The 16,953-nt window shown below is 44.4% G+C and overlaps 1 protein-coding gene across 1 annotated transcript; it reads left to right on the top strand.

Moving 5' to 3' along the window:
* The first annotated feature begins 1,498 nt into the window (after positions 1-1,498).
* ism1 (isthmin 1) lies at positions 1,499-11,687 on the top strand. The gene is made up of 6 exons (XM_053333135.1): positions 1,499-1,630; positions 7,410-7,634; positions 8,481-8,757; positions 10,430-10,573; positions 10,710-10,799; positions 11,170-11,687. Exons 1-6 carry the CDS (start codon positions 1,499-1,501, stop codon positions 11,685-11,687), a joined length of 1,386 nt encoding a protein of 461 aa, XP_053189110.1.
* The last annotated feature ends 5,266 nt before the right edge of the window (positions 11,688-16,953 follow it).

The raw sequence follows: 16,953 nt of genomic DNA, 5'->3' as shown, positions 1-16,953 counted from the left end.
TGAAGTGGACAATAAAAAAAGTCTCACAAAGGCTAATCACATTACGCACCATTTGTCTTGCTTAAGTGAAGTGTTACAGCACCTTCCGTAGCAGCGTGCTAATCACAGACTGAGACGAGGCTGCTGCTGCTGCTGCTGTACATATGACAGCAGGAGAGTTCAGACCTCCTGTGGAGCGCCTCCGGGTGTCTTCCTCTGCTCAACGGCGCGGCAGTGCGCCCAGTGCGCCTCCGGGGACCACCAAAGTTACTTGAGACCGTTTCAGGGAGTCCTTATTGTGCCAGAGCAGTGGAAGTTACTCAAAAATAAAGTATGTTGGGGTGACTTCATTAGCATACATTTCCTCTGTTTAATGCCACTGAAACGTGACATTTTATGGGATCTGCCTCAGGGACCCCCAATATATGTTGTGGTGATTTGAGACACATTGTCTGTGTTATTGTGACAAGTAGTGGCATAAATATATCTAATCTGCTTTGGGAAGTGGAGCATAATAAACTTTTTTTTGGTTTCCCACTCAAATGTCCTCAAGCATATATGGTGTTACACCCGGCATGACTGTAGTTTGGGGAGGACCGGTTGAGAGGGACGAAAGAGTTAACCAGGGGGAGGGCGCCTGCACAGGGGCGTATAGTATAAAACCACCTCAAGAGCGCACAACAAGAACAGCGTGTGTGTCTCTGAAAGCTGTAGTTTGATATGGTTTGACTGGTTTCCTCCAGGAGGACTCGTTGGAGACGCACGCCAGCCTGTGAGCTCACTATCGGCACCAGAATGGATGAATATGCTTTTTGAGAAGCAGACACAACTCCACCGAGAAGTCTTAACAAGGAAGATAACATTTTAAGTACCTTAACTTTTTATTTATCCAAAGGTACTCTCGTCGAATAAGGCTCTGGGGAGCGCAGAATGTGGACACAACAAGAGATGCGTAAAGCGGCTGAAGTGGAAGTGAGGAAAAGTGAAGTGTGAGGCTGAGAATGTGGCGGGGACACCACGGGGCAACTGGGCTGCAAGTTTCCTAAGCTTGGAGATCTGACTAGAGCGCAACAAGAGAGGAAAGTATTAAAGCTCAGCGCTGTATCAGTGCTGCAGTATCCTGTACACTTTGTTAATTGGCAGATCAAAAGCAGTAGCTCTTGAAATATTTGGCTTTAAATCAAAGTATATGAACCATCACTAAAAGAGGATCAATCTTAATTTAGGGACAAACCCCTCGGCTTCCAAAGAAAACCACTGGATCCAAATTCACCTACAGCACTTTTTCCAAGTTACTGGACTGCCACCCCCCCACCCCCCCCACCCCAACCCCCCACCTCCGATCCCCACCTCCGATCCTTTTCCCTTCAACTTTGCAATTCTGATTCCCGAAGTGGCTCCGAAGTGGTGTTGCGGCTCGTCCCCGGCGGATCCGGAGATTGGAGTCTCTGCACCGGGAGGAGGCGGAGTCGGAGCTCCGGCCACACCGCAGGCTCCCAAGAGCGGCCGGGTCAAAAGGATGGTGCGACTGGCGGCCGAACTGCTGCTGCTCCTGGGACTTCTTCTACTTACCTTGCACATCACGGTGCTGCGGAGCAGTCCGCTGCAGCAGGGAAATGCAACTCTGAGCCTGGATACAGCACACAGAGAGGTGAGTGTGGGAATCTAGAAATGTGGTGAACTTCCACAACTGATGATAGCCAATTGGGGGGGGTCATTTGGTCCTAGATGGGTTTGATGCAGTGCTCACATGTCACAGGTAAAATAAAGCATTCATTACCCCGGGGGTCCCAGTGACTCTTTGGAGGATTGTTGACATGCACACACGGATGTGGTCTCCCCAGGGTGCCCCCCCCCCCCCTACCCGGGAGTGTCAGTCAGCCAGCGGAGGGAAGGAAGATGATGCAGGGTCAGAGATCAGTCCCCCCACACACACACACCAGACACACCGCCCTATTGTCAGAGGTTAAACTGTAGCTTCAGGCACTTCTCTGTCATCATGGACTCATCACTGTCATTCAAGCGTTCAGTTGATGAAGCGGAGGGCTCAGTGCTGAACCCCACCCACCCCCCACCCACTACCACCACCACCACCACCACCAAGCTTGGCATCTAACTGACTTGTAGCTTGCAGCAGATCAAGATTTAAGCCACATTTGATTTTGTTTATTCTGTACTGTATTCACATGTGTAAAGCCACATGGAAAAAATCAGATTATGGTACATTAAGGAAATTTATATTTATATATATATTTAATGGATCAAATTTTTTTTTAAACTTTTTTTATAAGGTTTAAAGTCTGGACTCTGGCTGGTTAAAGTACAGTTTTTGATGACAGGTGAAATCCTGAAACCTATTTGGGTTACGGTCTAGTTTAGAACGTGGTGCGTCAACAAAAATTCACAAGGGAGACATTTGTCAACATGACACCACTTAAGACAGGTTTAATAGTTTTACTGCCTATTTTAACATCAGCATAAAGCACACAGACTCCAGTAGAGCACCAAATCCTGACCTGAGGGTTAAGACGGGTCTGGGATCAACAGGCTTTTTTAGAGAGTGTTAAGCATCCTTCAGCTGTCTTTTGATGTATATTTAGCATGCTACTGAGATATTTTCTTCATGTTCCAGTGATAAATGGGTATTTATGCCCACTGGAATGCGGTCCCTTCATAAATGCTTTATCAGGGCTTGAGAGAAATTAATGGAAAGAATTTTGACTTTGACTAGAAGCAGTTTAGGTTAATTTCTCTTATCTCCACTATCACTTACATCACTGCAGACCAACCTGTGTATATGCAACAGCAAGCCTGTGTTCAGTCAGATATTAGAGCATGCAAAGCTGAGGAAATATTCCAAGAATTTATCAAATATTTGACAGACGGCCAAATACTGGATTGGACAGGCAGGACCAGGAGGGAGTCCCTCCTGAGGAATCACAGTAAAAATACTAAACACATGCCACCCATTCCAACCAGCAAAACCTCAATATCCCTTTTGTCATTTGTCCACATTTACATAGAAACTCTGGCTTGTGATGAAAGAGGCCAACCTTGCCACTCATACCCCATGTTGAGACAAGCTGAATAGTTTTTTTCTGGCTCATGAATGCTCCGACTATGTGCGGATATGCTTCACTGGTCCGCCACTGAAGATGGTGATGTCATCTTTCGGCCAGGCTTGTCACGGCCCAGGGGGTGCATTGTCACCCCAAGGTGTCATATTTAAAGTACCATTCACAGAAACACAAATGACAGGATGCGGCTCCATGCACCTGTAGTGGAGAGAGAAGGCTCTTTGGTCCGGGGCACATTATCATCACTGACCCACGAAGGCAGATTCATTGGCTGGAGCAGTGTGAAGTCAGTATTTGTCACCTAAGAACATGCACTGCTGATTCAAAGACAGATGTGAGAATGTGTGATGAATAATGAGTCAAATAATTATTGGTCTGGGCATCTACCCTTGAACTTGTTCTTTTATTTTCAAGGAGTCTCATCTAACTTGTCTACCATGTATCTTTTCAGTTTGATCTTTTAAATAAACACATTGGTGCACCCAGTATGAGAAGTGTGACAGGGGAAGGATAGTTTTCTCTTCCACCTCCGTAAGTGTAGCGCTGAAAAGCATCTGGCACAATATGCACTGCCTTCATTTCCTGCCAGCCTCCCTGGGGGAAGGACCCCTGAGTTGCTTCCAATTGAAAATGGAGTCATGCCCCTTTAAGCAGCCCTCACAAAGTGAAAAGGGGGGAAGCGGGAAAAGAAGAGGAGACACTGTGAGGAGGGAGAAGGGGGTGGCTTGTGTGTGTGCAAGTGTTCATTCATGGCTTTTGAGAGTAGGGGGTGACATCCTGGGAGACCGCAGATGAACTGAGGAATGGTGTGTCACTTTTGATCTCCAAATTAAAGCATGTTCCTCGTTGAGGAGGGTGGCAGAGGAGTGATAGGAACTGTAAAGCAGCCCATCAACAGAGGAGCACTGCTGACAGCATTTTTTAACAGTTACTCCTGTGCACTGTTACAATCTGGACTGTATGAAAGAAAAATGAGAAAACAGCATGTTTTTCTCATTAAGTTCCATTGAGAGTCATCCGGGAAAGATTGAGAGGTGTTTATGTGGACATTATCATGAATTGATGGACTTTACACAACTGCAATTCTTTTCTCCTGACGAATGCCCTTGGTGTTCATTTTTCCATGATTTTCAACTCTACTGATCATTCTGCTAAAATACTGATTTAGTCAGAAATTCTGTAATTTTGACATATAAAATTTCATTGGTTGCTGAACCCCCAGATGGAAATACAGATTTAGTGAAATCACAGTGCTTACGGGAACAAATGGCTTCGATTTCTTTCCATTTCTGTCTGTTTTAGACTGTATTATCCTGCAGTTTCATTATTTACATCACATTTCAAAGCTTTATTCCACTGCATCATGTGTGAGACTTGTATTTTACTATGTTGAGAAAATCAGCATTTGTCCTGTTGGCACCAAAGAAAGTGAGACTTCTCAAAGTTAACACTTCATACACCATACCACCTTCCAGAGGCATCTATTGCTTTAGCAGGAGTTTTCAAAGGCAAAAAAATGAACATTTAACATGACAGTTTAGTTAAATTAAGTCAAAATAATAATCAGTTTATAGATCTAACTGCAATGTTACTAGTTTGAAATCAGCAAGGACAATCTAGGTTGGTGACATCAGGTGTTTGCAGCTGTTTCTTTGGCATTTTCGTGAATATCAACAGATATTACCTGGCGTAGCAGCTTTTTACAGCTGATTAATAAGAATTTTCTCTTTAGTTTCATGGTAATAAAACAGATGCTGACCTAACATTGTTAAATGAACTGACTTTTTGTCAAAATACCACATTAGAAAATATCCTTTCATAGCAGGATTTAGCGACATGCTATTAAAAAAATAATGTAATCAGTAAATTTGAAGGTGGTCACAGTGACTTGCACACATTTGCAGATAATTTAATCATTTCCTACTTTATCTTTTGGATCCTAATTAGGTTTAGTAGCAAACAGTTTTACCACCTTTCTACAATAACAACCAACAATTCTTTCACATGGTTAGTTGTGAACCTACTGTCTGCAATCTACATGGATTTAACATAATTCAAATCGTATTAGAGCTAAGCTACCAATATTTGCCCATAAACAGACAAACTGTGTATGTTTACAAGCAGGCTTATACTCTAAGGCCTCCCCATACTGAGCGCAACATCATTATGAGTGTTGCCATGGGATTAATCAGAGTACTTTGAAGTTTGACTTTAAATAAACCAAATTTGTGTCAGGATTAGATAATCTGCCTGCCATGTGTAATACAGCATAATATGACACAACAGAAGATTCAGATAGGATTAGACTGGGTAATGGAGGATTAATCTGCCTGTAAACACTGTCACTGGGTTTCATGACCTGAACGCTTTGTGTATTTTGAAACACTTGTGGTGGCGTCTGCTCTATTTTAATAGCACGCCTCATGGAGAAATAGTAAATTTCATGTTTTTAAACAGTAGGCTGCCCATTAAAAAATGTTCTGGCTGAATTTGCTCACAGACTTAAGACGGTGAAAGAGAAATTGTATGCATTCAGTGGCTGTGAAATGTGTGCTAATCAGGTTTTTTTCTGGCAGTGGATTTAAATGATTGTTTATAGTATCTGTATCATAAAGCTATAATGTCTAGACTCAAGAACTGCTTGTGTGGTCTGCAGTTAAATGCTATCCACCAGCTAACCACAGCTTTTTTAGTTTATTTACTATTTTATGTATGTATTAACCATCATGATTGGACCTGTAAGTGTTGTGTTAGGGCTGCTCCCTCGGTGGAGCTCAATTACAGCCAGTGAGTGACTTCTGAAGGCTGGGAACTTGAAAGGCAGGGTTATCACATGGGCATCTCAAAGCCCAAAGTACTTGTGATAGAACCAAAGAGGATCCTGTGATGTTAACACAAAGGGCCGATAGCTGAAGCACAAACGATGCCATTGAATTGACCTTTTTCTGTTCCGACCTCTCAGCTGTAATTGTTTGGTCGTGGAAGAGAAATGTGCGGTTTGAAGTGGAATCTGTATTCTCAGAGGCGTCTGTCCTCAAATTTTTATGATTTTGAGAATACATTCTCATCAAATCTCGTCATCTCATCAAAAAACCTCTCCCACTTTTTATTTGGTGGTCACAGGCTAAATGCAGAACTATCTACTCTTCCTCCTCAAAATTATGGCCAATTGTATAATCATTGTAATTATGGCAGTAGCTCACATTAAGAAATGTGCTGTAAACTTTTTGAATTCTTTGATCAAATTATCATATTAACTTCATCTGGCCCAGGGGACTGAATGAAGCTGCTGTCCTCAGAGCAGTTGAATTAAAGTTACATGTACGTTTATAATCCTTCCTGCCATGCTGCGCAGCTCCATTTACAGCACCTATATTGTGCAGCAGTGCACCTTGGACGGACACAAACAGCTCCACTGGGGGCTTTTATGCCCACCACAATGTGGCTGAGCTGACACTTTGTCTGTGACTGGCCACCGCAACCGTACAGCACTGCTGCCATATTCTCAGGCCTCAGCCCGGCCGCAAAAACACAGTGGAGGAAGAAATGGGACATGAAAAAAGAAAACAAGAAACATGATTGATGGCTTGCTTTGATCTTATTTTCTGCCACCCCAGAATGGATGATTACTGACTACTTATGGCTGTCTGTCCAATTGAGGAGTAATTGTTCCTTCTGTGCATACCTGACAGGGGACATATGCTTCAACTGTCCTCTTGGGGTAAATTTACAACCCCCTTGTCAGAAGACCAAATGTTTTTCTGTCTACAAGAAGGCAGACATAATTATTTTTGCAATGTTTGCTTAGCTTTCTCTGTATAGCCTCAGTGCTTGAAAACCATCACTCTCACATAGTTCTTTTTCTCACAGTCAGCACCAAAACAAGCTATATATGTCCACATCACATTACTATGGTAAAGCAGCAGCGTACTCTGTAAGTTAAAAATGGAAAAAATATACAGTCCAACTGTGACATTGGCTTTAAATACAGACTCTAGATGGATTATGTTTTGGTTGAAGCAGACTGACACAGAACTGTGTTTGTCCCACTGTTTCAGTGACTTTTTTTTCTCTGGACTCACAGCAGTCAAGAATCCACTGTCTGCAGGATTTATGACAGAGGTCACAGCCACATGAACCCCTTGTCAACATGAGAGATCAATATAACGTTGCTGAGTGTGCAGTCTCTGTAGACGCCAAGTGACGACAGTGTTCTTCACAGTCACATTAGTTTGAATTTAAAGCACAAGAAAATAAGTATTTATTATTTTTTTTTAAAGAGGTTTCAATAATCTTATATAACAAATGCACAAACCAACAAGAAATTGATATCATGTTTCTTTCTCTCCTCAGCAGAACAATATAAATGCAAAAAGTAGCTCATCGGCCCAACTGGCACCTGAAGACCGGAGATCTGGTCCAGAACATCGGTTGGCTCACCGGCCCGCCACCCTCCCCTGGGCACAAGGCACGGGCAGCAACGTACACAGGGACGGCCCCGGAGCTTTCCTTCTAGATCTGCACAATTTCCCCGACCTCTCCAAAGCCGATATCAATGGACAGAACCCCAACATACAGGTGATCATGTGTGTCTGCGCACCTGCCGGCATGCTTTCATGCTTTCACTCACTTTGTAAGACATGGCTACTCAAGCACACAGCGCAGGGAGAGCAAACAGGAAGAGGGAGAATAGTTTGGTGCACATCACTACCCCCCCCCCCCCTCCTTCCTTCTCTCCCTGTGTTCTTTCACACATCCTGGCTCGTAGCGAAGCTTTAGATAGGCGCTGAGGTCTCACGTCCATCATAATGACATCTGAAAGGCAGACACTAACCATCAATACGTCGCTACTAACCCGTGGGCAGGAAGACAGACGGCAGCTTATGTAAATGTGTGGCGAGCTATTGCCTATAAGTCCCTCAGCGTGCAGATGGCCGGGTAACCGCTGCCATGTTTAAATCATTCTCCTGTCTAATCCAGCAAGGGGGTCTTTCCATTTCTGAGAGCATCACTGCTAAATCCGAGCACGAACAAAGTGTATTAACATCTCAAGATGTGGGAAGAGAGTGGAGCAACCAATTGAGCAAGGGCGTGAGGCTGTGGGAGAAGAGGAGGAGGAGGAAGAAGGGGGGTGTCTTTGATCCTGGGATTCATCTGGCTTTCATGGTCTGGAGGAGGCTGAGTAGCCCTTTGAACTTTGCGTTTAGGTGGAGAAAGCCCAAGAGGTGGGAGGGTGGCTGTGGGGCAGGGGTGGTGGTCTCCCCCTCATCTGGGAAGCACATGTGTTAGGATAGAAAGGGGGAGGGAGTAATATTGTGTGGTTAGGGGTATCAGAAAGTGTCACCTCTCTACACCTGATTGACCCATTCTGTTCAAAATAAAAACTTTATTTATTTATTTACTCTCTGCGTTTATTTAACACAGGTGACAATTGAAGTGGTGGATGGGTTGGAGGGCCATGAGCCAGAAAAAGGACTTCGTAAGGAGAGCAAACCCAGCTGGGCTTCTCCTAACTGGAGAAACTGGTGGCCTCACACTTCCTCCTCCTCCTCCACCTCCTCATCTTCCACCACTCATCAGACAGAGGACCACGACCGCTCCTACGGAAGCAAAACTGAGGACAGCAACTTCCTCAGACCACCGGTAGACTGGGATAGAAGAGGAGGCACCGGAGGAGGAAGCAAAGCTCAAACAGAATATGGTGAGAATGACACAAGTGCGTGTTGTGTGCGAGGAAATGAGCGCACAATGCACACAAGAATATGCAGGATTCATAGTCTCTTATTAGAGCACTGGTCTTCAGCGTTTCCACAGATGGTCATACTCTGATGTGGAATCTGTAATTTGCAGATTTGCTGATTTAAGCTGTCACCATAATAAGTGCAGTCATCCCAGGCGAGCCTTTGGGAGCCCCTGATTGAAGCCTTTAACACTCTTTTATGAGATGGATTCCTCTGTGGCGTGGAGCTAGCTATGTAACACAGTTTAAACGCCTCGCAACATCAAAGTTCAGGAGCAGGAACGGGGCCAGAAGCACTGTCGGGCTGCCACACCAGTCTCACAACACTCTCCAAAAGTAACCCCACAGATAAATCTGCCGTGGAAGAATTTACACTCGCTGTCATACAGTATGTGTCCGGCCCGAGTTGTAGCATGCCCAAACCAACGTGGGTGAACAGGAATGCGTGCTCTGTGGAAAATGTCATTTTATCCACTTGCACTTGCACTACGGCGGTTAAAAACGCGATTTTATAATCTTTGTCTGTCAAACCGTAACCCATATTTAATGTTTCTGGCTTATCACTGCGGTCAACTCTCATTCATCCTTTATTTCATACCACACTAATGGATAAGGAAATATTTTGTCATCATTACTGTCCTGGTTTTCAACCTAAGCATCATAATTATGGACGGGCAGTGAAGGTCATCCATCACAGACTGTTGATAGAGCATTCAGTCGTCTCTTCTGTGGTCTGAGGGCTGCTTATTATCACGTTTTCTGAATTCAAAATTTGGTCTGAGCTGCCCACCAGCTCTTTGGCCCTAATAATCTATGGAAGGGGGAGGGAAGCGGCCCTTGATGGCTATCTGGCCTGTATTCATACAAAATGCTCATAATGAGGGGCAGATGGCAGTGAGAGGGGAGGTGGGTTGGAGGGGTTGGGGTGTATAGGAAGGTTTGGACCCCTGCCAGAAATACTTCCATCCCAACATGCCCACATTAATTCTCCTCATTGATAGAGTACTGCTTTCAAGATGTGTGTGTGTGTGTGTGTGTGTGTGTGTGTTTGTGTGCGGCGGGGTGAGGTGCTTGTAGAGCCTAGTGTAACTGTTTCCATGTATACCCATTACAGTGATCTGCTCAATGATAATTGGAGTTAAAGAGGATTTCTTGCCATTTCACTTCCCATTTTCAAACCAATGAATCACAGATAGAGCAACTGAATGGTGTCCAGTGCCACTGTGCCAAAGATATTCAGGCTGCAGAGAAAATTTCTATTTGTAAATTGCCTGTCGGATGTCTTGTAGCTTTTTTTTTAAATTTGCAAAAAAGTTCCTCTGTTACTTTGCTTACTGACTGAACACACATGCTGTTCCTATTGCCTTGGAGTTATTTACTCACCAACTCTGTGTTTGCATGTATAGCATAGTGTATGTGAGTGTGTATGTGTATGTGTGCGCCTGGTATCTGCTTTGAGGGGCAAAGTCAAAGAGAACTTTGAGCCCCCCCCCCCCCCCCCCCCTCGCCATTTCCCCCTTTATGTCCTCCCCCCACTTATTATTAGTGAGGCATGCTAACAGGCCTGAGTAAGTTCAGCATGTGGCCTGCATCAGAGCTGAGGATCTCTCTCTCCTCTTTCTCTCTGATCCAGACTACATGGACGGCGAAGGGGACTGGAGTAACTGGTCAGCGTGCAGTATCACTTGTGGAAATGGCAACCAGAAGAGAACCAGATCATGTGGTTATGCCTGTACAGCCACTGAGTCCAGGACCTGTGATATGCCCAACTGCCCAGGTGAAGTCTTGATTTTGGATCCTAGAGCTAAATAATCCAATAGTAAAGACAGTGTTTAAGGATATTACAGGATGGTTTGTAAGTGTATAGATGTCATCTTTTGATCATCCTTCCATGTGCATTCATCTCTCTAAAGGTATTGAAGATGCCTTCAAGACAGCAGCTACTGAAGTGAGCCTGCTGGCTGGAACAGATGAGTTCAATGCCACGGAGCTCTTTGGTGTTGGTAAGATACAGCCTTGTCTTGTCATACTACAGACTATCCCTCATTTAAATGTTCTGACACTATCAAAGGCAGTTCATCCATCTGGCAGCAGCGTTCCTGCACACATTTGGCATTCCTCGTGCTCGGGCTGCGCTCCATTACAGTGCAGAGCAGGAAGAGCACAGTATGCCACTGCTCTCTCTCTCTCTCTCTCTCTCTCTCTCTCTCTCTCTCTGTCTCTCTCTCTCTCTCTATGTCTGTCTGTGTCTGTCTGTTCTCAATCAGCCCAGAGAAAACACACCTTCATGTCATATGTTACACCTTCTCACACTTCTGGTTTGATCTTTGACTGTCAGGAGGGAGCATTTAAAAGTGTCTTCATGTCTTCCAGACACAGACAGCTGTGAGCGATGGATGAACTGCAAGAGCGACTTCTTGAAGAAATATATGAGCAAGGTAGCGAACGACCTTCCCAGCTGCCCTTGCTCTTACCCGACTGAGGTGGCATACAGCACGGCTGATGTACATGATGCTCCTACACGCAGAGATTTCCGTTGGAAAGACGCCAGCGGGCCAAAAGAGAAGCTGGAGATCTACAAACCTACAGCGCGTTACTGCATCCGCTCCATGCTGACGCTGGAGTCCACCACACTGGCTGCACAGCACTGCTGCTACGATGACAACATGAAGCTCATCACTCGAGGCAAAGGGGCAGGCACGCCCAACCTCATCAGCACAGAGTTCTCAGCCGACCTGCATTATAAGGTGGACATCTTGCCTTGGATCATCTGCAAGGGAGACTGGAGCCGCTACAACCAGGCAAGGCCGCCAAACAACGGACAAAAGTGTCCTGACAACCCTCAGGATGAGGACTTCTACAAACAGTTTGAAGAAGCAAGGGAATTCTAGCCTGCTTTGAAGCGAATGGAAAAAAAACACACTGCATAGATATTCTGCTAAACCTCAAAAATGGTGCTGAAACCATTCTTCATTCTCTTTTAGGTTAAATAACACATGAACATTTTAGGCTCTGAGGAAGAAGACTTACTTGCTCTTTTGAACCAAGAGGATTTAAAATCCAACAGAGTCAGAGCCCTCACTTGGACACAAGGAACTTCTCTTGACTTCACCAAAACCAGGCACAAAACGATGCTTTGTTTTTTTAAATGTTTTTTAAAAAAAAATAAAATATGGAAAAATTCATGACAATTTTTCCAGTAATTGTCTTGCCAATTATAACTCTTTCAGATTTGGTCACTAAAGGGAGAACTGAGTTTCTGTTCTTAAAAAGGGAAAATGATTATTGTAGGTATGTCCATTTAGAGTGTGTCCATGTTTGTCTCCATAGTTTGTTTATGTCTGGTGAATCTGAGAGGCCTGTGGTAATAGAATAATGAGATCCTTCAGGAATGTGTTGGGGATTTTGGTGGGTGGGGGGTGGGGGTGGGGGTGGAGGGGACAGGTTACGACACTTTTACCATTTTTTCCCAATTTGTCTCCCATTTGCAATATCCAGGTTCTCATGTAAGCTTGTGAGTATGTTTATTTAGCATGCACATTTAATTTGTTTTGTTTTTGTTTTGTACCAATAATTTACAACCACAACAAGTGTCCCCTCCTGTCTCTCAGAGGCAGATCTTCCTTGTAAAAATCCTGCATTATTTTTGTAAAGTATTTATTAAGTTGTAGCTGTGTCTGATTTGGGTGTCTATGACTGTGGTTTCTGATTCACATATGGCTGAATGCTAACTTGAGACTCCTCTCTTACTAAAACTTTCCTGTCAACTTTGCTCATCCCCGTCTCAAGTTAGGATTAAACCATTACAGAGCGTAAAGAATGTGTGAATACAATTGTACGGAAAGATTTTTGAGATATAAATCTATAAATAAATTTTTAAAAAGCCAATAAATGTGTTGCTAGAAAACAAAAAAAACTTTTACTCTGATTTGCCAAGTTCACCTCACACGTATGGTCTCCCCAAAGGTGGTAAATTAACAGTATTTCCAGAGAAGTTGGATCAGCTGCTATTAGATTTCCATCCTGTCAAAGGAAATTCATTGCAAGAAAAAAAGAAATCCATCTCATCTCAACAATTAAAGTCGTCTAACGGGCTTAAGCCAGTGCACAAGACTTCCATTAGTTCCATCCAGTGTGGCTCTGAGTCCAGGCCTTTTGATGGGATTGTGATATTTCTTCAGAGGGTGAGGAGGGTAAGGTTCCCTTGAATGCGACTCAAATTCTTTGTCTTTGGCATGTATCCTCACATTCCTGAGTAATTTCTCAGTGTACACATGCGCGCACACACATATACACACACACACACTCAACATTGCCTGTCCGTAGCGAGGACCTCTGACCATTCTCTCCTCTGAGTGCTGCAGTCATTGTCACACAGAGAAAGCCATTCATGATGCCCTCATTCCTCCAGTCTTGTGTACGGCATAGCTGGCCGAGTGCAAGGGCTTGTCTTTATAATGCAGCAGGCCTCAGCACGTTCCACACCCCTGAGGCGCTACATGCAACCGCCTTGTTGCTTCACTTTTCATACAAAATTCTTCCATCCACGCGTGTCCTTCGACCTATTTATCCCAAACATCATCAACCCACCTTTAAATACTCACTGTAAATCTCTGATACATTCTTTTTTATAATGCAAACTTCTCTGTCTGTATTATCAGAGCTGTAGTGTGTAAAGCTATCTTTTTTTTTTGATGTCATCTGTCCCCCTCCTCAGTAAAAGCATGGTTCCAGGCTAAGATTACTGTAACCAGCATGGATGATTATCTTAGCAGACCGTCTGCTGCACAGGCCACGAAGATCAAAGCGAGGTGTTGGTCTATATTTTGAAATATTAGGGCCGAGCTCAAATTGATGACATACCTCCACCCCTTCCTCCTCCTCCTCCTCCTCCTCCTCCTCAAGTATCTCTTCCCCAGACAGGCTCCACGCGTCTCGAGAGCAGGCAATTACTCGTACGCCCTCCTCACTTTTTGTCTTCCATTTCTTCTCCCCTCCCCGCAAAACACTAACACAGCTTGCTCCGAGGTGCAGGTAGGAGCATTTAAGTCTCATTGTAATTGGTGTGAAATTGTATGAGAGGGCAGATATAAACGAATGAGTGCAGAAAGTACAGAGAAAAAACTTGTTGGGTTGGCTGTGGGGCGTCAGTGAGGCCTCTCTTTTGTGTTACTATTTCCAGGACTCTGGTATGTTTCAAAGGATGGAAAGCACCATATTAGTGGTATATTGTCAAGGATCCGAAAGGGCTCATTAAGCATTACCAAGATATGATTGTTGGTATTTTGCCTCTATTTTTGTTATGAGAAAGAAATTATGTCCAACGTACTTACACTGTTTTAGACCGACTTTGACAGGGCTGGCTCTGGGGTTTCTCAGTAGGTCTCCACACATGAGCTAACTATGGCAATAAGAAAACAAGAGGAGTTAAAAAAGACAGCAGTGGAAAAGTTGGATGGGTAATGTTTAATTAATGATTAACTCACCCATTTTTTGCTAGGAATACTTCTCATTACAGCAGGTTCATGTGCTTTGTGTGTTGTGCATGCTGGTGCTCGCTGTAGGGGGTTCTTGTACTGGAGGTAAATACCTTACAAAGCAAAACATGGGGTGCATGTTGGCAATCAGGCATCTCTTTGTTTTGTGGTGTGGCGCAGATGTGGCAGAGTCATTTTTAGCCTCTCGCCCTCACTTTCTTTCACTCACTCCCTCGCTCTGCTACTTTATGGGTGGTGTAGCACAATGCAGGAAGTGTCTGGGCCGCAATACCGCAGGGCCCTAACTGCGCAGCAAGCCTAATTAAAAGGTTTGTCTTTGGTCTACTAATCTGGAATAGCTGACCTGCACCAGGAGGTTACTTATCTTGCCGCCATATCCCTCCCTCTCAACCGTCACCCCCCTCTGTCCTATAACAGCAAAACAGGGGTAGGGCCGTTGCCATAGGGTTGCATCTCTGGCACAGTGAGTCAGGGGAGGAGTGGGTAAAGCAAGCGATTGGGTGTGCAGCTGAGCAAACAGGTCAAGTAGCTGTTGAGCATCTAAGAGGGCAGGGTGCCTTACTTAACCCCTGCTGTCCAGGAAATGGCCGAGATGCTGCAGCCACATCGTCTATGGCACAACAATGGCAGTGAGAACATAACGCTCTAGTTCACTTAGACATATGCAGTAAGATCACCATGAACTGAGCATCATTGTGGTAGATGAGGCTGAGTGGCTTGAGTGGCACCTGCCCCTGGCCCATGTCTTGCTATACCAGCTCAAACTAAAGCTTATATACTGCAACATGCTCCTGCTCATAAATCCAAACACACAAAGCCATTGGACAAATGAGGACAGCAGAGGAACAGAAATCTGCTTTCCCTCCTTATAAAAGAGTTATTATATTCAACCATGCCTTTCATTGGGCTAAACTTATGACCAATGTACCACCACACATTTTATATGCTATGCTTACATCACATGCCAGTAGTAGTGAGGGGCAGTAAGCTTCAATCTAATGCAAATTGACTTTTAAAGAGGCAGACTTTATTTTAAATCCGATGGGTCATTGCATAGAAAAATAACATTAATTTTGAGTCACCATGCACACACATACACACAGCTTTGAAGGAATGAATAAAGCACTAAGGCATGTATGCAATTGCTAAACTGTTAACCCTTAACACTCTAAGAGAGGATTTTGATGTGAATATTGGTGAGAGATGTCTGATCCTCCTCAGTTCTGGCTTCATCTCACAAGGGTGTGTGTGTGCGAGTGTGTGTCGATGTTAGACACTGGCACACAGGGGCTGTAATAGTGTTGAGGGGGTTGGTGGCCCTGAGGTGGTGAGTAAAGGGGAAGGGAAGGGAGGGGAGGGGGGGCACCATGAGCACGGAAGCTGCATGGCTGTGATTCACTGTGACAGCACCGCTTGGCATGTGAGGACAGCGGGCCAGGCAGGCAAGGCTGCTGCCTTTGATCTTTATTTGCTCCACCGTCTGTTTTGCATTTAAGAGCCTTGCTGAGCGCAAGGCATTGGATACACCTTGAATGGTTCAGGGACCCCGTCCACTTTTTAAAGACCCAGGATCCTTTTTCAAAGCAAAAGGGGATCCAGGACAGAGAGGGATGATGTTTGAAGGGGAAGGTTCTGTGCTTGAATAGGGCCGAGGGTCTCCCAGCAACACAGATTAGCTCTGATGAAAAGAGGGTGCTCTGTAATAACACATAATCAAGCTAATGGAGAATGGTGTGAGTGTGGGTGAGGGGCAAGGTAACAGACGTCTCCCTTTAGATGGACCCTCAAGATCAAACCAGGGTCAGGAGGCTGTGGAACAAAAACAAACACCCGCAGCACAGCACAGCACAGTACCCCCTCCCCACCCTCCCCACCCTCCCAACCTTCTGCTGCTCCTCCTGACCTGTCAGATACATTTTAGTGATGTCGAAAGACTGACATCTTACACCTGAAAGGCAATCTGGCTTTGGATGTAATCAATATATCTCACAACCAGGCTCTGCTCATGGACAGTGAGACATCTCTCCTCTCAAACAGGGAACATATTTATCTTCTTGAACATCTCTATTGCACATTCCTCTCAGACAATACAGTGGCCACGATCCAGAGGGAACAACTGGACTGACTCATGCCCTGGAGCTGATACAATTGTTATAAATACATGTCATTCTTTAGTTATTGCCACGAACACTGAATTAGCCTACTGTATGTACTTATTATATACAAGTTCATCATTTAAATACATTTAAGAGGAATTAAATGAAACTTGTTGTCAATCTTTGGAGAATGGCACATTGGTTATGTAATCCACACTTGAAAAGTCAAAAACAGTGGCTAAGGAAAGGACTATCTTGTGTGTTTGTGGGAGCATGGCACACATTTTTAACAGTCATTAAAGTTCCTCAACAAACACAGACTTCAATATTGTTTTCACATGCTGAGAGGTTTCAGCGTGCTCACGACTCCCTCTGCAGAACTGCTTTTTTTCCACACCAGTTACAGTCCAGCATGTAATTTATTCCCAGACTATACATTTTTGGCAATCCACAGTTCAGATTATGATATTTATGCTGTCTGTTAGGGTTTACACAAACGGCTGCGTGGGTAGCAATGCGTGTCTCTTTCGGAGAAAAAGCAGAACAATTCAAAGAATATGTCT

Source organism: Scomber japonicus, chromosome 14 (genome assembly GCF_027409825.1).
Source record: "Scomber japonicus isolate fScoJap1 chromosome 14, fScoJap1.pri, whole genome shotgun sequence".
In the NCBI taxonomy this organism is placed as follows: domain Eukaryota; kingdom Metazoa; phylum Chordata; class Actinopteri; order Scombriformes; family Scombridae; genus Scomber; species Scomber japonicus.
This window is presented reverse-complemented; position numbering and strand designations above follow the sequence as displayed.